Raw genomic sequence first — 26,885 nt, 5'->3', positions numbered from 1 at the left:
GGTATTGGCCGCAACGTAGTACCACCACAACTGATGTATTTTGACATGGAATAAATGAATAATGGGGTGTTTAGACTACCGCCTGTTATCTATTCACCAACTGAATATCTTCCTGACCACTAGCAAACCAGCTCCACTACCTACTGTAGAGGTCTTTCACTCCCCAACCTCTACTATGTTGAATATGAACAACACTTGTTCTAACACACTCCACTGGGACCCATCAGATATTTCTTCACTGTCTGCAAATGATTTTCCATCCAATCACATACTCCAATACCACATTAACTCCTGCAATTTGGGGACAGACGTGAAGAGTGGCACCCATATTATTTGTGTGGCACATAGTTCTATTTTCATCGGCAGCAGTTCCAGAGGTCCCAGCAAACTTGTGTCATGGACAGCCATTGTTGCTCTACATTAGATAAATTCCTGGCTCCTAGTGGGTGGACTGGCAGTTTGGATATTTTTACTGAAACTTCTGTGTGATGACTATTGAATACAACTGTTTCCTCTCTTTCTGGACCTAAGCTTTGATTTGGAAGTTGCATGGATGTGTGTTGCTGTTAAAGACAATCCTGTGCTTATTCTGTGGTACTGATTTGAGCTCACAGCTCAGGCTATTACATAAGACACAAGGCGAACATCAGGAATGAAGGCTTTGGCAAGGAATCGTGTATACTGGCCTAGAATTAACACCAACACTGAGCACATAGTCCACGCCTGCCACACATGTGAGTGAAGCCAGCTGGACCCAACATGATATTTCTCTCAATGGTCTACTTCGGATCAGCCTTGGGACCTTGACCAATTGACTATGCACTTTTATACAGAGTGGTTATTTGGTTACTTGTTGTGAACACTCTCTCTAATTTCTCTTATTTTGCCCAGATGTCATCAACACCTGCCACTACAATACTGTGTGAGGGTTCATGCCAAATAAGAGCAACTTCTTGCAGTTAGGCCCCAGCACTGCTCAGACAACAACCCTGCAAAGTCTCAAAAAAATTTTTGTGATAGTTTCCAATCTACTGATGGAAATTCCATGTACTGGACAACAACTTGGCTTATTATCCACACATTCAATCTTAAAATATTGTAACAGTTAATTAACAACTTGGATATACCTTCAAGGGTGCGTCAACTTCATGTCTGTATTAACAGAGACATTTCACATTGAAACCAGTTTCATGAAAAGAACCTGATTTTAATATTTCAGCTACCCCTCAAAGACAAGATTCCGTGTTCGAGGTATGGGCTGGCACATAGTTCTGATCTTCCAGGAAGTTTCAAACTGTGATTAGCATGCATCTGTCCATGAGCTCGTTCATCAGATGATAAATAAACACAGCAACATGATATCTTGTGTTAGTGTTTGACTCTGACATTCACTGACTGTTGTTAAAGGGATATCAGTCAATGTAGGTAATTGTCTAGTGTGAATGTCATTGTTGTTATTGAACTGTCATCCTATTTCTGTATAATTTCGGTTTTTCTTGTTAACATACATTTAAACTGCTTTTGTACTGCTTTAAATTTGATGACTTAAAATCTTTTGTCCCTTTTCATGAGTTCATATACTTCTATTACTTGAATTCTAAAAGCCAAATGTCACATTTAATTAATTATTAAGGCTGATCACAGTATTATTTGAGGCATAAATAAAATTAAAATATTAATTAATTCAGCTTTTTGTAATATTTATATTGTCCCAATGAAGGGATACTCACGTGAGCACTTTTTATCAATGCAGTATTTCTTCTTGTCAATGCCCAAAGCTTTCCCCAATTCGTCACCATACCACACAAGCAGCTCTACATTAGGTAGTACAGGACGAGTGGTGCGGTAGTATATTCTCCTCTTGTACTGAAACGCTAGAAGATTTTGCTCTCTCTCGTGACGTGAGCAGTTTACAAACCGCATCCAGTTGGAGATGCTGCTGTCACTGGCGTCTATGAATCCTGCAGGACGACCTTTCTCCTTGACCTGTTACATTTAAAAACAGAATCTATTTACAGTCATACAAACAAAGAAAAGGAAAAATAAGATAATTTTATATCATTCAACATTTTCAAGAATCCAAAGCTTGGTCTCATATACAGCTAAAAAGGAATGAAGTGATGACGTCCTATACAGATGAGAGAATCTTGATGCTTGAATGATTGCAATTCACCAATTTTCCACACCCTTAAAGGAAATCAACAAAAACAGTCACAGCTTAATTTCCAGAAAACAGAACAAAATTGAAACTTTTTAATTCTGTTGTAATGCTGCACAATCAGATCTAAGTTGAAGCAAGTGACATGAAATCGACAAACCTGAAACATCAATAGTTCATTATTCACTGATAGCAGGTTCTCTTAATATGAGGAGGATAACCTTCAAAAAGTTAAAGGTCGTAGCATTCCTGTAGTGAAAGTAGTACATTTTTAGGATAGGGATGACACAAAGAGACCAACTTATAAAGGAGCTTAGGACTGAAACAAACATTCAGTTGAGAAAGAAACTAAAGCATGAATTCTAGCACACAGCATCATCACAAAACAGCTGTTAACCAAAAAGTTTAGCCGTGCAACCAGAAATTTTATCTCCATCCACTTACAGTGAAATGCCAACTATCTTTATTGCATCAGAATCAGGATTGTTGAATAAAATTAATGAGCTACTCATTTACATTGATGAATCAGTATCGTGAAACCTACTTGAAATAATTTGCCTCTCTGAAGATCATGCAACTACTGGAACAGATAGCTAAGTGTTACAGACATCACGTTAACATATCACTTCTGTACAGCAGAAATGGAGGAGAGTTGTTGCCACACGAACTGGCATAAATTGTCACAAATTTAAGAACAGAGATATTAACAAGTACTGCCTGAAGCAGCATGGGGAAAAGAAGTAGATTTTCATAGGGCAAAAGGAATACAATTTCATAAAAAACTGTTTATAAACTAAAGTGTATATTGAAAGCTAAAGTTGTGGAGACATGGGCAGGTTCAGTCGTAGTTATAAATAAGTCTGATATCAGAAACTTGAAACTGGTAAATTTACCATACCTCTGTACAGTTTCTCTATGTATCATTGTCTTTGTTTCCAATCAATTGGTCTTGTGCTACAAAATGATAAAACTTCTTTTATCTGCATGTACATTCATCCAACATTTACAGCTTGGAAACACCTCATACAATGTGTGTGCTCCTTAGATATCTGACATTACAAGTGTTATGTACACCTGATTTGATAGATTATAGCAGACTAACTTCCATTTCTTCTTTAAGTCTTGTGATGTAATTGCTGATTGTCACAAACATTTTTATGCCATGGAGCATGGTGTAACTTTAAGGTGGGGGATTGGAAGCAAGAAGGACGCACCAAACCAGCACTTGCCGCATAATGTCAGTCACTGTCAATGGACCCTGTCTGTTAGAAAAGCCATCTATCGCTGCTCGATTGCATGCACAGACAGAAACGAATTCCCACACACAATATGCATGTCCAGCCTTACCAACTAGCTGATGATCATCATTCGTCAACACTATCGTCATATGCAGCATATCACTTTAGCAAAGTTATATGACACGCCACAATAATGAGCACCTGAAGGTAATTACCATCTGTTCATAAAGTGCCTTGAAGTTCTACAGACCTATTTAATAGTAAAAAGAAAACAAAGGAAATAGTGTTTCGTGGTGATTTTAATACAGTTTTTCTTACAATCTCATCAAATAAGAATCTGTGATAGTCAGTAACATTATCATTCAACTTAATTCCTACCATAAACATGCCAACTAGGGTACCTAATTACTCACAAACACTCACTGATACTATTTTTATAGGCCCAATGAACAAAACTTAATATCCAAACAAATTCAAATAATATCACATCACAGCCAATACAGATTAAGCGTGGAATATACCAAGGAGACTCGTTAAGTCCTTTCTGGTTCTGCCTTGCTCTGAACCTACTATCCAACATGCTAAGTAATACTAATTATGGATACAATATTACTGGAACATACCCACACAAAATCACACATTTGCTATACATGGATGATCTAAAACTACTGGCAGCAACAAATCAACAACTCAACCAATTACTAAATATAACAGAAGTATTCAGCAATGATATAAATATGGCTTTTGGAACAGACAAATGTAAGAAAAATAGCATATTCAAGGGGAAACACACTAAACAAGAAGATTACATATTGAATAACCACAGCGACTGCATAGCAGCGATGGAAAAAACAGATGCCTATAAATATCTAGGATACAGACAAAAAATACAAAGAGATAATAGAAATATAAAAAGAAGAACTAAAAGAAAAATATAGATGAAGACTAACAAAAATACTGAAAACAGAATTGACAGCAAGAAACAAGATTGGTTCAAATGGCTCTGAGCACTATGGGACTTAACATCTATGGTCATCAGTCCCCTAGAACTTAGAACTACTTAAACCTAACTAACCTAAGGACAGCACACAACACCCAGTCATCACGAGGCAGAGAAAATCCCTGACCCCGCCGGGAATCGAACCCAGGAACCTGGGTGTGGGAAGCGAGAATGCTACCGCACGATCACGAGCTGCGGACAAGAAACAAGACAGAAGCTATAAATACTTATGCTATACCAATATTGACCTACTCATTTGGAGTAGTGAAATGGAGTAACACAGACCTAGAAGCACTCAATACACTTACACGATCACAATGCCACAAATATAGAATACATCACATACATTCAGCAACAGAAAGATTCACATTAAACAGAAAGGAAGGAGGAAGGGGATTTATCGACATAAAAAAACCTTCATTATGGACAGGTAGACAATTTAAGAAAATTATTTATAGAACGAGCAGAAACTAGCAAAATACACAAAGCAATCACTCATATAAATACATCGGCTACACCACTGCAATTTCATAACCACTTCTACAACCCTTTAGAGCACATAACATCAACAGATATGAAGAAAGTAAATTGGAAAAAGAAAACACTACATGGCAAGCACCCGTATCATCTAACACAGCCACACATCGATCGAGACGCATCCAACACATGGTTAAGAAAAGGCAATATATACAGTGAGACGGAAGGATTCATGATTGCAATACAGGATCAAACAATAAACACAAGACATTACAGCAAGCATATTATTATAGATCCCAATACCACAACAGATAAATACAAACTTTGCAAAGAACAAATAGAAACAGTAGATCACATCACAAGCGGATGTACAATACTAGCAAATACAGAATACCCCAGAAGACATGACAATGTAGCAAAAATAATATATCAACAACTTGCCATACAACATAAACTAATAAAACAACATGTTCCCACATACAAGTATGCACCACAAAATGTACTGGAGAATGATGAATACAAATTATACTGGAACAGAACCATTATAACAGATAAAAAAACACCACATAACAAACCTGGCATCATACTCACCAAGTAAAAGAAGCAATTAACAGAACTAATCGAAATATCCATACCCAATACAACAAATATACAGAAGAAAACAGGAGAAAAAATTGAAAAATACATCCAACTGGCTGAGGAAGTCAAGGACATGTGGCATCAGTATAAAATTGACATTATACCAATTATACTATCAACTACAGGAGTCATACCACACAATATCCACCAGTACATCAACGCAATACAGCTACATCCAAACTTATATATACAACTACAGAAATCTGTAATTATTGATACATGTTCAATTACCCGAAAGTTCCTAAATGCAATGTAACATATACCACACAGTTAAAAGGAAGTCACGCTTGATCAAGGTCCGCGTCACGTTCCATTTTTAACCATACATAACGTCTGAGAAAGGAAAGGAATAATAATAATAATAATAATAATAATAATAATGTAGTTATGTTGGTTCCTAGGTTTGTTGCTTGGTAATAACAGAACATGAGGTGTCGATTGACTTCATCTGACCATCTCATCCTCTGTCTTTGTTTTCCTTCTAGGGTGGTTGCAGGAAGCATATCCTGCAAAACACCTCTATTTGGATTTAAATCATTTTCCAGTTGGCTAGCAGTGTCGTTACCATTGTGGACGGGCATAGGGTTCAAGCGTCGTCCCCGACCATGACGGCGCTTGTCCGAGGTTTCTTTAGTTCTGTCCTGAACCAAGTAATCACACTAAAAGGGGGGTTAGCCCTATTAGTGGTTTGCTCTTTTCGTCGCCTTTTACGACTGGCAGAACATACCGGAGGCCTATTCTTTTCCCGGGCCTCCACGGGGTAATGTAGTTAAGAACGATTATAACAGATAAAACAACACCACATAACAAGCCTGACATCATACTCACCAATAAAAAGAAGAAATTAACACAACTAATTGAAATATCCATACCCAACACAACAAATATACAGAAGAAAACAGGAGAAAAAATTGAAAAATACATCCAACTGGCTGAGGAAGTCAAGGACATGTGGCATCAGGATAAAGTCGACATTATCCCAATTATACTATCAACTACAGGAGTCATACCTCACAATATCCACCAGTACATCAATGCAATACAGCTACATCCAAACATATATATACAACTACAAAAATCTGTAATTATTGATACATGTTCAATTACCCGAAAGTTCCTAAATGCAATATAACATATACCATACAGTTACAAGGAAGTCACGCTTGACCGAGGTCCGCGTCACGTTCCATTTTTAACCAGACTTAAGTCTGAGAAAAAAAAAAGTCAATAATAATAATGTAGTTATAATGGGATAGTTGAAGGAAATATGTTTTTCACAGAACAGGATAGCAAGAGTGCAAGAAACTACAGAACTCAAAAGGATATATAATGTAGCAGCCGCAACAGTAGCAGTAGCTAATTCTGAAATCAGAGTGCTTACACCTAGTCTGCTCTCCCAGATTATGGCACTTAATTGTGATTCCTGTGTGCCTGTAGCATCAAAAAGGGCATGCAAGACACTATCATGGATATCTCTGTTGACATACACAGCTCAAGCCAAATAACACACTAACGAGGTCACCGACCCTCCATTTCAAACATGATTTTTCACCTACTTTTATCTCTAGCTCAGTAATTTACACCTGTATTTGCAAGACATGTAGTTTAAACTAAAATGTGTAGGTGAAGTTGACACCTTCTTTCCTATCAGCAGTCACCTTCACGAGCATTAATACTTAATTTGCAGTTACTCTTACAAAACTGTCAGTACCTAATCACATGCAAATATCAACTACTTTAATCTTAAAAACTTCACATATTATAACAACAACAACAACAACCGTACCAATCACTTCGCAGTTGCTTACAAAAATCTGACAAATTGGTGTTCCAACAACACAACTGTAAGCATGCATCAAAATCAGAGAATGTCTCTGAAACAGTCTTATTGGCAATAATGCCTGAAAAAGATGGTGTGAAAATAACCAACTCAACATTAGGCTGAACATTTAACTCTAATAATTCACTATTATCCTTCTCCAAACTTGCCAGAGTAGACCCTGTGATTTCAGTTACATCAGATTCTTTCCCTTGTTCTAAAATATTTAATTGAACTTCAGTATCTGAGTGTACTTCCAAAAACCCCTGTTCTGAGAAATACTTGATCTATTTCAAATCACTATTTACGTCTCTGAATTGATTATTAACTTCATTTCTCATAAAATCAAACTATTTAGTTCCCTCTGTATGTAACTCTCCTTTAAAGTGAATAGCATTGTTTGTAACTTAGATAGTTTACTACTGATATCCTTTTCTTCTTCACAAATCTCTGCAAACCATTGCCAAAACTTGGCATTTATTGTGATTACTTTAACACTTAACTCCACAACTCAGGTTTCTAGTCTGGTACTGATCTCAGTGCTTACCTTCGTACTTAGATCAGTATATGTGTAGTTCTTATTATAGTCCCAGTGTTTAAATTAGTGGTACATAAAGACAAAGAAATTGAACTTATAATTAGTCTGGATCACTTGTGAATTTTCAGTGTGTACAAACACCACACAATAAATTAATAACTCTGATTTTTGCACCACTCTTAATCCCCCCCCCCCCCCCCACACACACACACACAGAGAGACACACACTGCTGATGCCGTAGACTGATGAGCCACAGACATGACTACAATCAACCACTGCGGTTCTGTCACGATACTGATGACCCAGTAGTAGCCTTCCGTAGATGCAGTCATTGACTTACATAAATCTTCTTCAGTATAATTGTTGTAGAAGAGTTAAATAATTTACCACCAACTACTGAATTTGTCTCAAAATTTCTTCTTTCTTTCCAGTGAGTCTAATTCTGGCTGATGACGTGGTTGCTAAGAACATTGGTTTATTTATTGAAATCGTCTTTCAAATTTATTATTTTCTTCAAAATTAGGATTAAATTCTTTAGTCTTATTAAAATTTCCTTGGTTTTCTAGCACAAAAGTGTACTCCATCCATCACTTAGAGTGCCAGAATAAAATATTCTGTACTTCATTCAATATACAGTTTGTAAAATAAGTTTCCTGTCACTGTTATTAATTTACTACGGCTGAATATACTGCAATCCAAAATCATTATTAACCATTAATTTTATCATGTATTTCAGAGTCGGTCTCGGTTCCAACTTCTCCTCTCCTGTGCTAGTCATTTGAGAAACCAAGTTCTATCAAATGATATAGAGTTCTTCTTTGTTAAGTATGCATATATCGTGCTTCCCAATACAACATTTACAGAACCTTCTCTGATGAAGCCTGACTGTACACAAAACATATATCTTAATATATAGCTGGCAGACTAACTAAAAATTTTAATTTGTTCAGATAACAAAGCCATTACAATCTTCTCTTCTATGGTCCGCAGCGCACTTCCTAGACTGGACAGTGGTGGCATGGTGTGAACTCCTTAACCAGCAAGTGCTGCAAATTGTGGAAAGACTGCCATAGTTGGCCGTCATGCATAAACATTGCTTCCATACCAACTAGTCCAGATGCAAATGAGAAACACAGAATTCCTCCCGCAGTTTGCTAGGTGAAATGGGCTACCTATCAAATACAAAAATTATTTCCAAAGTTCACAATCATCATTTGTCAGTCAGAAGTGAATAAATCTAGGAACATAATAGTAGCCACTGTGCCTCATAGACACGACCTAATTTACAGATCGTGTGTTAATAAAGAAATCAGGAAAACTAACATCAAAATTAAGAAATTGTGTGCAGAATACCCAAAGTGCGATGTACTGGACGTAAGTAAACTACATCGAAACCTACACACCAAACACGGAATGCACCTTAATTATGACGGAAAAAGTATTATGTGCGATCACATCAGTGAAATAATTAAAAAAAGACTATTACGAAATAGATCAGTCTATCAGCTTCCTGAAAGACTTACAAGCAAAAATGAGGAAAGCAAATTCGACAAGAAAGAAGAAAGCAGGACAGAGGAGACATCAGAAGATCCACAAAGGATTGCAGCAGCTACACCTGTAAGAGTAAATTTAAGATCAAGACGGAATATACCCAAGAAGGAGGATTTTTTCTATCCCCCTCTGAGAAAAGAAAAAACTTAGCATCATCAAACAAGTTAAAGATACACCATAAAACTGGCGAAGGACTCCATCAGCAAACTGTAGTAAATAAGGTAAAGTCTGAACCTCCTCACCAATGTGAAAAAAAATTAAACAAAAAAATTCTTGATCTAAAAGTATACATCCATAATGTACAAGGGCTCAAAAGCAAACTTAATGAATTAGAAATTTTGTTATCAAGTGCAAGTGAACTGTCAGATACTCAGATATTATGTATTAATGAACATTTCTTGAGGTCTTTTGAAATAGAAAGTGTTGTGATACCAAATTTTAAACTCGTGGGTCACTTCTCAAGAACATCTTACAAAGGTGGAGGCAGTTGCATATTTGTAAAAGACAACATTACTGCTACACCTCTTGATATTTGCAATTCGTATAGTATTGAAAAAGATATAGAACTGTCAGGTGTAGAGCTTACAGATCTAAATGTTTATATAATAGCACTTTACAGGTCACCCTCTGGAAACATAGGGACTTTCTACAAAAATCTAGCACCAGTAATAGAAAATCTAAGTAAAAGAAAATCATATAATGTTCTAATATGTGGTGACTATAATATAGATTTTCTCTCAGAAAACCCCAGCCATCTAAGCATTAAAAATTTTATGAACAGCTACAACCTAGACCTAATGGTTAACACTCCAACCAGGATAACAAATCACAGTACCACTTGTCTGGATCAAGTAGCAAGCAATATAAATTGTACTGTATCCTCCGTCAAACTAGGATTTTCAGACCACAATGCATTAATTATGCAGGTCTGGTTGCAAAATAACAGTCACGAACACAATAAAATCACTGTACAGAGGAGAAACTTCAATAAAACCCACATGCATACTTTCCTCTTTGATATACAAAATGAAAACTGGCAAAATGTATACGAGGCTCAAACAGTAGACAGCAAATATGAAGCATTCTTGGATATTTTCTGTTATTATTTTAATTGCCACTTTCCCTTACAAACAAAATGTATCACCAAAGATAGAAAACTCTCCAGCTGGATCACCCCAGGAATCATTAGATCATCACAAAGAAAAAGAGAACTTTTTTACATGAGCAAATCCAAACTAGGCAGTAGTGAAGCATTTAAGTCATACTTTACGCTATATAAAAAGATATTAAAGAACGTAGTAAATGCAGCCAAAAAGCTACAGAATGATAACTACCTCAAATTGTCATCAAATAAGAGCAAAAGCATGTGGCAACTCATTAATATGAATACTAATAGAGGAAAACAGTTACAAAGTGATATTAGCCTAAAAATAAATGGAAAATTAGTCTCCTGTGGGAAAGAAACAGCAGAGGAATTCAATAACTACTTTACAGAAACAGTAGAAACCCTGGCTAACCATCTTAAAAATAGCTGTCCCTTACAACTAGAACCAAACTTATGCTCAGAGACTCTATTTCTAAGGCCTACATCTGAAATTGAAATAGAAAAGACACTTCATAGCAAAATAAAAAAAAAATCATCTGCTGGACAAGATCAAATCCCATGCTTCCTCCTTCATAATTGCAGTAACTCAATCAGTAAACCCCTCGCTCACATAATAAACTTCTCATTCCTGAATGGTACATTTCCAGGCATGCTCAAAATTGCAAAAATTATACCTGTTCACAAAAAAGGAAGCAAAGAGGATCCCAGTAATTATCGACCCATTGCACTGCTTTCAGCTTTTAGTAAAGTATTTGAATATATAATGGCCACCAGAATCATGTCCTTTCTAGACAAAGAAAATATCCTGTCACCTGCTCAGTTCAGCTTCCAAAGTAAGAAAGCTACAACAGATGCAATACAAGAATTTCTAGATCATGCACTGGAGCTTGTGGACAAAAAACTCCCAGCCATAGGTATATTCCTAGATCTAACAAAGGCATTCGACATGGTTAACCATAGTATACTTCTGCAAAAGATGCATTCGTATGGAATAAGAGGAAATGCCTATGACTGGTTTAAAAGCTATCTGGAAGATCGACAGCAGTATGTCGAATTAAATGAAACTAAGCTCTCAGGTACAGCTAGCACAGTACATTCCTCCATACGTACCATAAAGCAAGGCATTCCCCAAGGCTCCGTCCTGGGCCCTTTGCTGTTCTTACTTTACATAAATGACCTTCCTCACAGCCTACCAAACACAAAAACCCTTTTATTTGCTGACGACACCTCTATACTCATATCTGCTCCCGAACAAATTCTCCAATCCAATATAGATAGAACCACAGATCAAATAAGTCGATGGCTTCAAAGTAATAGGCTGCTGATTAATGCAAAAAAGACAATTGGAATAACCTTTCACACTGCCCAAAACAGAAATCCATCACAACCAACTATATCACTGGAAAAAAATAATGTTAAACTTGAAAATGAAATAAAATTTTTGGGGGTCACTATTACTGATACGCTCACATGGAAAAGGCACATTGACGTTACCAGCACAAAACTTAGCAAAGTATGCTTCATGATTAGATCAATAAGGAACGTCACTAACACAAGTACCCTAACCACAATGTACCATGCACTCTTTCACTCCGTACTTAACTACGGAATCATCTTCTGGGGCCAAAATTCTGAATCAATTAAGATATTCAAACTGCAAAAGAAGGTAGTCAGAACAATTATGTTCAAAAAACAAAGAGACACTAGTAAACCATTATTTAAGAAACTAAATATTTTGCCCCTCCCATGCCAATACATATTAGAATTATTATTCTTTACCAAAAAAAGTATCAACAAAATTAGCAAAAATATGGACTACCACGATTATGACACAAGATCAAAAACCTCTCTAAGAATACTTCCCCACTCAACAAAACTGTACAGTGATGGTGTCAAGTGCATGGGAATAAAATTATATAACCATCTTCCAACTTTTATACAAGAAATCCAAGAAATAAATAAATTCAAACAGACAGTGAAATCTCTTTTATTAAAAGAATGCTTTTATACCATCCAGGAATATTTGGAATCAAAATTGTCTTAGTGCATGATAAAGTATCAAAGCTGAATGTTGTTAAGTCAGTTTTGTCACATCATGTAACAATTCTCTGTAAAGCTGTAACTTTAAGTAACATAATTTTGTAGGTAATGTAAAATAATCTTTCCTCCGTATTCTTGTTTACTATTTTAGACTCCTGTAAACTGTATATTTGTATTGACTTATCCCATATCAGTTGTACAAGCCATTGTACTGATTTGATCCACGGGACAAATAATAAATAAATAAATAAATAAAGAAGGCCTTTGTGCAACGTAGCACTTTCCCTGAAGAGACGTGTTACACCACACTAGCTGTATTTTCAAGATTAAGGAGTGAATGGCAAATTCCCATTTCATTTCCTGTTTCTAATCAAGATAGCTCTTTAATGTCCCTAGTGTATGTTTCAGGATGTCATGTCATTGTAATGAAAATTTCTTTAAAAAGTCTGGAAGAAAAGTGGTGTAAGAATAGTAGTAGCTGAGTATAATTCTATATGTCATAAATTTCCCTACTCAAACAGTAATGTGCCAAATAACATTTTCACCCAAAAAGTAGGAGTTAAGCAAACATTTGACTATCACGCAGTAAATGATTTATCAGCACTCAGTGCACAGTTATTTCTAGTTGTAGACCTATTTTCAGTTCAGAAACAAAGAAAACAGAGAAACTACTAATGATAAAACATCGGAAGACTGTTGTGTAAGCTTGAAAATGTTTACTCTAGGCAAAGCGTAAATGGGGCCAATGGTTGTACTAAATTGAAGAGATTTCTTATTCTAATTTCAACATTTTTAACAGTTTTCCCAACAACAAAAGTTATGTGTAATAACAGCAATTCATAATGGGGTCTTGGCTTGTTAGAGGTATCAGAATGTATTCAGACGGAAAAACACACATAAACAAAATAGTCTGGAGAAGTAATAATCAGGAAATACTTGCACTTTATAGACAATACTCCAACAGTAAGAAAAATAGTAAGCATATGTCCCCTGAAATTTATAGCTTATCTAATACAGTAACATCAGTATAGAGCACTTTTACTAAATAGATTGTAAAGGAGCCACAGAAAATCACATTTAACTATTTCTGTTGTAGAGAATTTCACGTGTAGCAGATTTTAAAAATTCTTGTTCCAAAATATGTGACTAAATTGCTACACAGTTCACAAAGAAATCCAAACAGAAGGACAAAGAAATATTACATGAAAAATCTAATTAAATTAAAATTAATCTTAGTCCACATTCCTAAATACAGAGAATCATCAAGACCCCAAAAAGCAAATATTTGTATGGACATGATCATAAAATTTGCAGTAAAGCACAAAAAAGCTGCTGCCCCATAATGTATAATGCTCTTACATTTGTAAAACATCATAAATTATGGGCACTTTCTATGTCAATAATTATAAGCTACTCAAGTGAACACTTGTTTTTTGTATAGGAAATGAGTTGTCAAATACCAGTGTACAGCTATTTCTAGTTGTTGACCTATTTCTGTTCAGAAACAAAGAAAACACAGAAACTAAGTAATGACAAAACATTGGAAGGCTGCTGTGTAAGCTTAAAAATGTTGACTCTACATGAAGATAATGTAGTTAGAGGCTAGCATCCACCTCTACAGTATTAGTCACTGGCCATCAAAACCGTTGCTTTACAGAGAGAGTGATTGAATATATTAAATTTTGAATTAAAAAAGTATCACCAGTTATAATTTCTGTGAGTTATCAATGACAGTTCTCTGTCAGTTATAATGTACAATTATGAAGTTTTGTTTTAATCAAATATAAGGTTTTTAATCAAATATAAGGTTTGGCATTTGCCCAGTTTAGTTTCAATTTAATAGAAGGGATGCAAAAAAGCTTCTTGGATCATCATATCCATGGAGACTATTATGGGTGGGAAACTAGAATGAATCTCACAAGAAACTCAAGAACTTCTCTATGAGTATCTCATAAAGCACGCTTATGCAGTTTTGAGAAATTTAGGAATACTTCCGACAGCACACTTCTGAGGGACTGACAACAATGACAGGTTTTGATCCCTGCAGAACTGGAGAGGAAACAGAATCATAAACTGAGTCCACTATTCACAGCAAATAATGTATAGGGTGTCCATAATTAAAGTTCAGTTTCAAAATATTGTACAAAGAGAACCACTGCTCACAATGACGTCAAATTTGAAGAGCATATTACTGACAGAGTGTGTGTGTGTGTGTGTGTGTGTGTGTGTGTGTGTGTGTGTGTGTGTGTGTGTGTGTTGGGGGGGGGGGGGGGAGGAGGACAATAGATAAGGGCTTAACATAAATGGGGTTAGCTACAAAGACAGATGAATCATAATATGATGCCTATGGTTTGAAGTTTGAGTTGCTCATTACACCCACCATATTGTTCAATGTGCATGATAGCAGAAGCTCAGCAGTCAACAGCTGTGGCACTGTTTTTTTGGGTAAGCCCACCTACCACAGCAATGTTGTACCACATTGGATGGAAAGAATCAGTTTTTAATTGCCTGGGGGCCAAAACTGCATAAACAGCAGAATACATCACTTTTTAATTGTACTGGGGCCAAAAAGTGCATTAGAATCAAAATGACAGTGGTTTCTAACTATCGTGAGACTGGCACAGGCCATGTTCAATATTCTGTCCACCATTTTCTGTCCTAAGTCAAATTTAGAAACACCATGTTCCACAACAAGTTGAAGTGTCTCAGGGGGTAATGTTCAGAACGTGTTGCACAATGCATGCCTTCTTTCAGATAACCCAAGACCAGAAGTCACACAGATTAAGATGTGGTGATCTGGATGGTCCGGCTGTAGGGAAATAGCAACTGATAATTCTAGTATTTCCGAAATGCCTCTGCAATAGCCGGTTCACCAGTTGCGCAATAAGCAGAGGAGTGCCATCCTGTATAAAAATGATTTTGCCCACAGATCCACGCTACTGAAGGATTGGAATTACATTGGTGTGCAAAAGACTCTAATGGGATTTACTGGTGACTGTACAGATAACGGGATCCACAGGACTCATTTCCTTGAAAAAATACAGCCCTATATTAAACAATGCCATCAACCCACACCTTTGCAGAACCAAGTGCTACTGGTTGATGCAGATGTTGATTTTCCATAGCCCATATTCTGCAGTCCTGCTTATTGACATGTCCTTGGAGATGGAAATGGGCTTCATCTGAGCACAGAATATTCCATGGCATTCATTGTCTACTTCATTGTTAACAAGGAATTATAGGCTGGCAAGTCAGCAGGAAGCAACTCCTGAACATGGGTGATTTCATACAGATACCAACGCAAGATGTTTCGTAGGATTTTATATACCATACTCACAGGCTCTGTAGAGCTGCAGCAGCACGGAGCAATTTCCACACCAGTTGTTGTTGCTCAGGCAGCGGAGGGTATTGAGGTGCTGCCAACACTTCCGTTGAAGCTGACGAAGATGAGTCAATCGAGCATCGAAAACCAGACCTAAGAATCAATATGTCCCCACGACAGTTAGTGAATTGTCATTAAGGTAAAGTGCTGGTTCCGGATGAATGGTAAGACGCCAACAGAAATGCAAGACACATGTTTTCATGGCAGAAAACTGGAAGCCATGGGCTACAGCCCATGACTGCACCTTGTGGATGGTTCCCTGTAGGCGCCGCTCAGCCACGCCAGTACTGGAGGAGCAGTACAAAATGCAGAAGTCGTCTGCATACAGACAGGGTAAGACGGATGGCCCTACAGCTGCTGCGGCCACTAAAAGAGACGCTCAATACAGAGCCCTGCGGGACCCCATGCTCCTGGATATGGAGGTAACTATGGGAGGCACCAACTTGGACATGAAAGGACAGAGTGACAGGAAATTTTGGATAAAAATCAGGAGCGGGCCTAGGAGACCCCACTCACATATTGTGGCAAGGATACGATGTCGCCAGGTGGTGTCATACACTTTTCATAAATCAAAAAAGACGGCAGCCAAGTGTTGGCATCTGGAAAAGGCTGTTCAGATGGCAAACGCGAGGGACACAATATTATCAGTGGTAGACTGACCCTGACGGAAGCCGCCGTGACATGGAGCAAGTGAGCCACTTGAATCCAGGACCCGACCCAACCCAACCACCAACACATCATACGTTCCAGCAGCTTGCAAGGAACGTTGGTGAGGCTAATGGGCCGATGGCTATCCACATGAAGCGGGTTTTTACCGGGTTTGAGCAGAATGATGCTGCTTTCCTGCCGTAGCAATGGAAAGACATCATTGCACCAAATCCAGTTGAAAACGATGAGGAGATGTTGCTTGTAGTGAAATGAGAGACGTTTAATCATCTGACTGTGGATCCGAACTGGCCCAGGAGCTGTGTCGAGGCAATGCGCAAGGGCACTGACGAGCTCCCACTCTGTAAATGGTGTGTTATAGGATTCATTGTGGAGTGTAGTGAAAGAGAGAACTTTCCTTTCCAGCCCCCATTCAGGAATGCGAAAGGCTGGGGGGTAATTCTCCGCTGCAGAGGCTCTAGTATAGTGCTCAGTAAAGTGCTCGGCAATCGTGTTTGCGTCAGTACATAGCACGCCATTGATGGTAATGCCAGGGACACCTGTTGGGGTCTGGTATCCAAAAAGATGTCTGATCTTTGTCCAGACTTGGGAAGGTGACGCACTGCACCCAATGGTCGATATGTATCTCTCCCAACACTCCTGCTTCTGTCGTTTGATAAGTTGGCGAACGCAGGCACGGAGCTGTTTAAAGCCTAAGAGGGGCTCCAGGGAAGGGTGCTGCTTATGCCACTGTAGAGCTCGCTGACACTCCTTAATTGCTTCGGTGACTTCTGGCGAGCACCAAGGGACAGCCTTTGGCTGGGAGTGCCCTAAACAGCAAGAGACCGCGATTTACGCCACAGAAACAATTGTTTTAATCATCTGCTCGACCATCACATCGATGTTACCGTGTGGGGAGATTCAACGGTGGGGGCAGAGGTGAAAGTTTCCCAGTCCGCCTTGTTTAATGCTCATCTGGGCAGGTGTCCATGGGCCTGACGCCAGGGCAATGACAGGAAGATGGGGAAGTCGCTACTACCAACACAAGTCATCATGTGCTCTCCAGTGGAAAGGTGGGAGAAGTCCTGCACTGCAAAGTGATAAATCAATGGCCGAGTAACTGCCATGAGCCACACTGAAGTGTGTGGCAGCCCCAATATTTAAGAGGCAGAAGCCGAACTGAGACAGTAAAGTTTCGACATCTCTGCCTCGGCCAGTAAGCACGGTGCCACCCAACAAGGGATTATGAGCATTAAGATCTCCCAAAAGTAGGAACCGTTTAGGGAGTTGAGAAATCAGTGCAGCCAATGCATTCAGGGGTACTGCACCATCTGGAGGAAGATATATGTTGCAGACAGTTATCTCCTACAGTTGCTGTAACTCAGCCAGGCGGTGGAAGAAACCACCACAATTCCACTGGAGGATGACGTCATCGTGAGACTGGGAAGGCATGTAACATCCAATGAGGCAGTTTACGCCTCAGGGTCACCTGCTGCCACTGATTTTTTGCCTGAGCTGTCTATATATATATATATATATATATATTGTGTCTGAGGGCCTGGCAAGATATAGGTCCTCAGTGGACGCCAAAATCTCCATCCCATCCTCAGACACAGAGCTTGTAGATAGCGGTGGTGTGGGTGCCACCTCAATTTCATTGTTCTTGGGGGTCTTCTTCTTTGATTTATTGTGCTCTTCCTTGAGTTTCTCTAGCTGGGATGGCTTCTTTGATTCAGTCTCTGGGACTGACAAAGACCCTGAAGCCCTACGACCAGCTACCCGTGGCTGCTCCAGCCACTGGCGGGTGTCCGCTTTGCCACTGGTAGGAACCTGGGAAGGGACTGACCCGAGGGACCTCCTCCTAGCGAAAGGAGCCAAAGAAGATTTATGCATCTCCAGCTTAGAAGTGGGGACTGCTCTCACCAATGGTTGGGGGGGGGGGGGGGGGGGGGGGTTGCTGCTGGTGGTGCGAGAGCAACAGGAAGGGAAGTAGCCCTGACCATCAAGGGGGCACGTGTAGTCTTATAGCTCTGAGAGCTGACTGCAATTGGTGCAATTGATGGGTCTGTAACAATAGTTATAGTGGCAGTGTAAGATGATGTCACACGTACAGGATGGAGCCTTTCAAATTCACTTTTAGCCTCAGTGTAGATCAGTTGGCCCAGGGTCTTGTATTCCATTATTTTGCTTTCCTTTTGTAGAATCCTATAGTCCCACGACCAAGGGGAATGGTGCTCTCCACAGCTGACAGATGGGAGGTGAGGCACATGGAGTATTGGGATGAGATGGACAACCACAATCTCGACATATGAGGCTGGAAGTACAGCGGGAAGACATATGGCCAACCTTCCAACACTTAAAGCACCATTGGTGGAGTGATATATGACTTGACATCACAGTGGTAGACCATCACCTTCACCTTCTCAGGTAATGTGTCACCCTCGAAAGGCAAGATGAAGGCACTGGTGGCAACCTAATAATCCCTCAGACTCCGGTGGTCGAGCCGGACAAAATGGACTCCTTGTCGCTCTTAGTTGGTGCGCAGCTCATCATCGGACTATAACAGAAAATCCCTGTGGAAGATAATACCCTGGACCATATTTAAGCTCTTATGGGTCATGATAGTAACAGAAACATCCCCTAGCATCTCAAAAGCGAGTAATGCCCGTGACTGGGCAGAGGAGGCTGTTTTTATCAGGACTCATCTAGGCCGTATTTTCCACAAGCCCTCCACCTCCCCAAATTTGTCCTCTAAATACTCTACAAAGAACTGAGGCTTCATGGACACAAAGGATTCCCCCGGTGAGAATAAGAGTTGCTACCATCCTTAGCATATCCTATATAAAAATGCAGTAAATGAAGCAGGCAAAAAGGAATACAAACGTCTCAAAAATGAGATCGACAGGAAGTGCAAAATGGTTAAGCAGGGATGGCTAGAGGACAAATGTAAGGATGTAGAGGCTTATCTCACTAGGGGTAAGATAGATACTGCCTACAGGAAAATTAAAGAGACCTTTGGAGATAAGAGAACCACTTGTATGAACATCAAGAGCTCAGATGGAAACCCAGTTCTAAGCAAAGAAGGGAAAGCAGAAAGGTGGAAGGAGTATATAGAGGGTCTATACAAGGGTGATGCACTTGAGGACAATATTATGGAAATGGAAGAGGATGTAGATGAAGATGAAATGGGAGATACGATACTGCGTGAAGAGTTTGACAGAGCACTGAAAGACCTGAGTCGAAACAAGGCCCCCGGAGTAGACAACATTCCATTGGAACTACTGACGGCCTTGGGAGAGCCAGTCCCGACAAAACTCTACCATCTGGTGAGCAAGATGTATGAAACAGGCGAAATACCCTCAGACTTCAAGAAGAATATAATAATTCCAATCCCAAAGAAAGCAGGTGTTGACAGATGTGAAAATTACCGAACAATCAGTTTAATAAGCCACAGCAGCAAAAGACTAATGCGAATTCTTTCCAGACGAATGGAAAAACTAGTAGAAGCCGACCTCGGGGAAGATCAGTTTGGATTCCGTAGAAATACTGGAACACGTGAGGCAATACTGACCTTACGACTTATCCTAGAAGAAAGATTAAGGAAAGGCAAACCTACGTTTCTAGCATTTGTAGACTTAGAGAAAGCTTTTGACAATGTTGACTGGAATATTCTCTTTCAAATTCTAAAGGTGGCAGGGGTAAAATACAGGGAGCGAAAGGCTATTTACAATTTGTACAGAAACCAGATGGCAATTATAAAAGTCGAGGGACATGAAAGGGAAGCAGTGGTTGGGAAGGGAGTAAGACAGGGTTGTAGCCTCTCCCCGATGTTATTCAATCAGTATAATGAGCAAGCAGTAAAGGAAACAAAAGAAAAATTCGGAGTAGGTATTAAAATCCATGGAGAAGAAATAAAAACTATGAGGTTCGCCGATGACATTGTAATTCTGTCAGAGACAGTAAAGGACTTGGAAGAGCAGTTGAACGGAATGGATGGTGTCTTGAATGGAAGATATAAGATGAACATCAACAAAAACAAAACGAGGATAATGGAATGTAGTCGAAATAAGTCGGGTGATGTTGAGGGTATTAGATTAGGAAATGAGACACTTAAAGTAGTAAAGGAGTTTTGCTATTTGGGGAGCAAAATAACTGATGATGGTCGAAGTAGAGAGGATATAAAATGTAGACTGGCAATGGCAAGGAAAGCGTTTCTGAAGAAGAGAAATTTGTTAACATCGAGTATAGATTTCTACATTCTACATTCTACATTTATACTCCGCAAGCCACCCAATGGTGTGTGGCGGAGGGCACTTTACGTGCCACTGTCTTTACCTCCCTTTCCTGTTCCAGTCGCGTATGGTTCGCGGGAAGAACGACTGTCTGAAAGCCTCTGTGCGCGCTCTAATCTCTCTAATTTTACATTCGTGATCTCCTCGGGAGGTATAAGTAGGGGGAAGCAATATATTCGATACCTCATCCAGAAACGCACCCTCTCGAAACCTGGCGAGCAAGCTACACCGCGAAGCAGAGCGCCTCTCTTGCAGAGTCCGCCACTTGAGTTTGTTAAACATCTCCGTAACGCTATCACGGTTACCAAATAACCCTGTGACGAAACGCGCCGCTCTTCTTTGGATCTTCTCTATCTCCTCCGTCAACCCGATCTGGTACGGATCCCACACTGATGAGCAATACTCAAGTATAGGTCGAACGAGTGTTTTGTAAGCCACCTCCTTTGTTGATGGACTACATTTTCTAAGGACTCTCCCAATGAATCTCAACCTGGTACCTGCCTTACCAACAATTAATTTTATATGATCATTCCACTTCAAATCGTTCCGCACGCATACTCCCAGATATTTTACAGAAGTAACTGCTACCAGTGTTTGTTCCGCTATCATATAATCATACAATAAAGGATCCTTCTTTCTATGTATTCGTAATACATTACATTTGTCTATGTTAAGGGTCAGTTGCCACTCCCTGCACCAAGTGCCTATCCGCTGCAGATCTTCCTGCATTTCGCTACAATTTTCTAATGCTGCAACTTCTCTGTATACTACAGCATCATCCGCGAAAAGCCGCATGGAACTTCCGACACTATCTACTAGGTCATTTATATATATTGTGAAAAGCAATGGTCCCATAACACTCCCCTGTGGCACACCAGAGGTTACTTTAACGTCTGTAGACGTCTCTCCGTTGATAACAACATGCTGCGTTCTGTTTGCTAAAAACTCTTCAATCCAGCCACACAGCTGGTCTGATATTCCGTAGGCTCTTACTTTGTTTATCAGGCGACAGTGCGGAACTGTATCGAACGCCTTCCGGAAGTCAAGAAAAATAGCATCTACCTGGGAGCCTGTATCTAATATTTTCTGGGTCTCATGAACAAATAAAGCGAGTTGGGTCTCACACGATCGCTGTTTCCGGAATCCATGTTGATTCCTACATAGTAGATTCTGAGTTTCCAAAAACGACATGATATTCGAGCAAAAAACATGTTCTAAAATTCTACAACAGATCGACGTCAGAGATTTAGGTCTATAGTTTTGCGCATCTGCTCGACGACCCTTCTTGAAGACTGGGACTACCTGTGCTCTTTTCCAATCATTTGGAACCTTCCGTTCCTCTAGAGACTTGCGGTACACGGCTGTTAGAAGGGGGGCAAGTTCTTTCGCGTACTCTGTGTAGAATCGAATTGGTATCCCGTCAGGTCCAGTGGACTTTCCTCTGTTGAGTGATTCCAGTTGCTTTTCTATTCCTTGGACATTTATTTCGATGTCAGCCATTTTTTCGTTTGTGCGAGGATTTAGAGAAGGAACTGCAGTGCGGTCTTCCTCTGTGAAACAGCTTTGGAAAAAGGTGTTTAGTATTTCAGCTTTACGCTTGTCATCCTCTGTTTCAATGCCATCATCATCCCGGAGTGTCTGGATATGCTGTTTCGAGCCACTTACTGATTTAACGTAAGACCAGAACTTCCTAGGATTTTCTGTCAAGTCGGTACATAGAATTTTACTTTCGAATTCACCGAACGCTTCACGCATAGCCCTCCTTACGCTAACTTTGACATCGTTTAGCTTCTGTTTGTCTGAGAGGTTTTGGCTGCGTTTAAACTTGCAGTGAAGCTCTCTTTGCTTTCGCAGTAGTTTCCTAACTTTGTTGTTGTACCACGGTGGGTTTTTCCCGTCCCTCACAGTTTTACTCGGCACGTACCTGTCTAAAACGCATTTTACGATTGCCTTGAACTTTTTCCATAAACACTCAACATTGTCAGTGTCGGAACAGAAATTTTCGTTTTGATCTGTTAGGTAGTCTGAAATCTGCCCTCTATTACTCTTGCTAAACAGATAAACCTTCCGCCCTTTTTTTATATTTCTATTAACTTCCAAATACAGGGATGCTGCAACGGCCTTATGATCACTGATTCCCTGTTCTGCACTTACAGAGTCGAAAAGTTCAGGTCTGTTTGTTACCAGTAGGTCCAAGATGTTATCTCCACGAGTCGGTTCTCTGTTTAATTGCTCGAGGTAATTTTCGGATAGTGCACTCAGTATAATGTCACTCGATGCTCTGTCCCTACCACCCGTCCTAAACATCTGAGTGTCCCAGTCTATATCTGGTAAATTGAAGTGTCAGGAAGTCATTTCTGAAAGTATTTGTATGGAGTGTAGCCATGTATGGAAGTGAAACGTGGACGGTAAATAGTTTGGATAAGAAGAGAATAGAAGCTTTCGAAATGTGGTGCTACAGAAGAATGCTGAAGATTAGATGGGTAGATCACATAACTAATGAGGAAGTATTGAATAGGATTGGGGAGAAGAGAAGTTTGTGGCACAACTTGACCAGAAGAAGGGATGAGGCATCAAGGGATCACCAATTTAGTATTGGAGGGCAGCGTGGAGGGTAAAAATCGTAGGGGGAGACCAATAGTTGAATACACTAAGTAGATTCAGAAGGATGTAGGTTGCAGTAGGTACTGCGAGATGAAGAAGCTTGCACAGGATAGAGTAGCATGGAGAGTGCATCAAACCAGTCTCAGGACTGAAGACCATAACAACAACAACCATCCTTAGCCTGGCATTCCTCCCATGGTGGGGCCAGGGAGGGGACGATTTGGGGTCGTACTTCTGTGCGTTGAATTCAGCCCGTGAATGCTTAGAGACTGCTGGTGTTTGACCACCAGCAAGAGATGATGTACTACGCTTCATCACGTATCATCTTCCCTGATACCACCCACTCTGACCAGGGGGCCTCCCCACAGGCACCACCCAGCCGCAGCAAAGGCCACCTGGCAGGATGGCCATTGACTGGAGTCCCAATGCCCCAGGGGGATGGGCATCTTCCCCTTGGCATACATGGGGAGTTAATGGTGCAGGCATTAGCACAGCAATCCCTTTGTGGTCAGGGAGCTACAACCAACAGGGTACATGGCGATCCCACCACAACGGACTGGCTACCGTGCTGGATATCAGGTGCAAAGAAGTCTACATCTACATCTACATCTACATCTATATTTATACTCTGCAAGCCACCCAATGGTGTGTGGCGGAGGGCACTTTATGTGCCACTGTCATTACCTCCCTTTCCTGTCCCAGTCGCGTATGGTTCACGGGAAAAACGACTGTCTGAAAGCCTCCATGCACGCTCTAATCTCTCTAATTTTACATTCGTGATCTCCTCGGGAGGTATAAGTAGGGGGAAGCAATATATTCGATACCTCATCCAGAAACGCACCCTCTCGAAACCTGGCGAGCAAGCTACACCGCGATGCAGAGCGCCTCTCTTGCAGAGTCTGCCACTTAAGTTTGTTAAACATCTCCGTAACGCTATCACGGTTACCAAATAACCCTGTGACTAAACACGCCGCTCTTCTTTGGATCTTCTCTATCTCCTCCGTCAACCCATCTGGTACGGATCCCACACTGATGAGCAATACTCAAGTATAAGTCGAACGAGTGTTTTGTAAGCCACCTCCTTTGTTGATTGACTACATTTTCTAAGGACTCTCCCAATGAATCTCAACCTGGTACCCGCCTTACCAACAATTAATTTTATATGATCATTCCACTTCAAATCATTCCGCACGCATACTCACAGATATTTTACAGATGTAACTGCTACCAGTGTTTGTTCCGCTATCATATAATCATACAATAAAGGATCCTTCTTTCTATGTATTCACAATACATTACATTTGTCTATGTTAAGGGTCAGTTGCCACTCCCTGCACCAAGTGCCTATCCGCTGCAGATCTTCCTGCATTTCGCTACAATTTTCTAATGCTGCAACTTCTCTGTATACTACAGCATCATCCGCGAAAAGCTGCATGGAACTTCCGACACTTCTTACTAGGTCATTTACATATATTGTGAAAAGCAATGGTCCCATAACACTCCCCTGTGGCACGCCAGAGGTTACTTTAACGTCTGTAGACGTCCCTCCATTGATAACAACATGCTGTGTTCTGTTTGCTAAAAACTCTTCAATCCAGCCACACAGCTGGTCTGATATTCCGTAGGTTCTTACTTTGTTTATCAGGCGACAGTGCGGAACTGTATCGAACGCCTTCTGGAAGTCAAGGAAAATAGCATCTACCTGGGAGCCTGTATCTAATATTTTCTGGGTCTCATGAACAAATAAAGCGAGTTGGGTCTCACACGATCGCTGTTTCCGGAATCAATGTTGATTCCTACATAGTAGATTCTGGGTTTCCAAAAACGACATGATACTCGAGCAAAAGACATGTTCTAAAATTCTACAACAGATCGACATCAGAGATATAGGTCTATAGTTTTGCGCATCTGCTCGACGACCCTTCTTGAAGACTGGGACTACCTGTGCTCTTTTCCAATCATTTGGAACCTTCCTCTGTTGAGTGATTCCAGTTGCTTTTCTATTCCTTGGACACTTATTTCGATGACAGCCATTTTTTCGTTTGTGCGAGGATTTAGAGAAAGAACTGCAGTGCAGTCCTCCTCTGTGAAACAGCTTTGGAAAAAGGTGTTTAGTATTTCAGCTTTACGCGTCTGTTTCAATGCCTTCATCATCCCAGAGTGTCTGTATATGCTGTTTCGAGCCACTTACTGATTTAACGTAAGACCAGAACTTCCTAGGATTTTCTGTCAAGTCGGTACATAGAATTTTACTTTCGAATTCACTGAACGCTTCACGCATAGCCCTCCTTATGCTAACTTTGACATCCTTTAGCTTCTGTTTATCTGAGAGGTTTTGGGTGCGTTTAAATTTGCAGTGAAGCTCTCTTTGCTTTCGCAGTAGTTTCCTAACATTGCTGTTGAACCACGGTGGGTTTTTCCCGTCTCTCACAGTTTCACTCAGCACGTACCTGTCTAAAAAGCATTTTACGATTGCCTTGAACTTTTTCCATAAACACTCAACATTGTCAGTGTCGGAACAGAAATTTTTGTTTTGATCTGTTAGGTAGGCTGAAACCTGACTCCTATTACTCTTGCTAAACAGATAAACCTTCCTCCCTTTGTTATATTCCTATTTACTTCCATATTCAGGGATGCTGCAACGGCCTTATGATCACTGATTCCCTGTTCTGCGCTTACAGAGTCGAAAAGTTCGGGTCTGTTTGTTATCAGTAGGTCCAAGATGTTATCTCCACGAGTTGGTTCTCTGTTTAATTGCTCGAGGTAATTTTCGGATAGTGCACTCAGAATTTCTGACTTCCAGCCTTGCCTCTCAATCCTTCATAAAAAACCTTAATCCTACTCCCAACATCACCACTGCTGAAGCCCAAGCTATCCGTGGTCTGAAGGCTGACCGTTCCATCATCATTCTTCCGGCGGACAAGGGTTCCACGAAAGTGGTACTTGATCTTCGGGAGTATGTGGCTGAGGGACTGCGTCAGCTTTCAGACAACACCACATACAAAGTTTGCCAAGGTAATCCCATTCCTGATGTCCAGGCGGAGCTTCAAGGAATCCTCAGAACCTTAGGCCCCCTACAAAACCTTTCACCTGACTCCATCAACCTCCTGACCCCACCGACACCCCGCACCCCTACCTTCTACCTTCTTCCTAAAATTCACAAACCCAATCATCCCGGCCGCCCCATTGTAGCTGGTTACCAAGCCCCCACAGAACGTATCTCTGCCTACGTAGATCAACACCTTCAACCCATTACATGCAGTCTCCCATCCTTCATCAAAGACACCAACCACTTTCTCGAACGCCTGGAATCCTTACCCAGTCTGTTACCCCCGGAAACCATCCTTGTAACCATTGATGCCACTTCCTTATACACAAATATTCCACACGTTCAGG

General features: G+C 40.3%; 1 protein-coding gene across 1 annotated transcript in view; it reads right to left on the bottom strand.

Moving 5' to 3' along the window:
- Positions 1–1,586: 1,586 nt before the first annotated feature.
- LOC126101242 (histone-lysine N-methyltransferase PRDM7-like) overlaps positions 1,587–26,885 on the bottom strand; it is a 95,451-nt gene continuing 70,152 nt past the window's right edge. The window contains exons 5-6 of the mRNA XM_049911930.1: positions 1,731–1,986; positions 1,587–1,597 (exon numbers count right to left, since the gene is read on the bottom strand). Coding sequence (XP_049767887.1) covers positions 1,587–1,597; positions 1,731–1,986 — 267 coding nt within the window. The remainder of the gene's footprint in view (positions 1,598–1,730; positions 1,987–26,885) is intronic.

The sequence above is a fragment of the Schistocerca cancellata genome, chromosome 9 (genome assembly GCF_023864275.1).
Source record: "Schistocerca cancellata isolate TAMUIC-IGC-003103 chromosome 9, iqSchCanc2.1, whole genome shotgun sequence".
Taxonomy (NCBI): domain Eukaryota; kingdom Metazoa; phylum Arthropoda; class Insecta; order Orthoptera; family Acrididae; genus Schistocerca; species Schistocerca cancellata.
The sequence above is the reverse complement of the archived record's forward strand: the minus strand, read 5'-3'. Positions and strand labels throughout refer to the sequence as shown.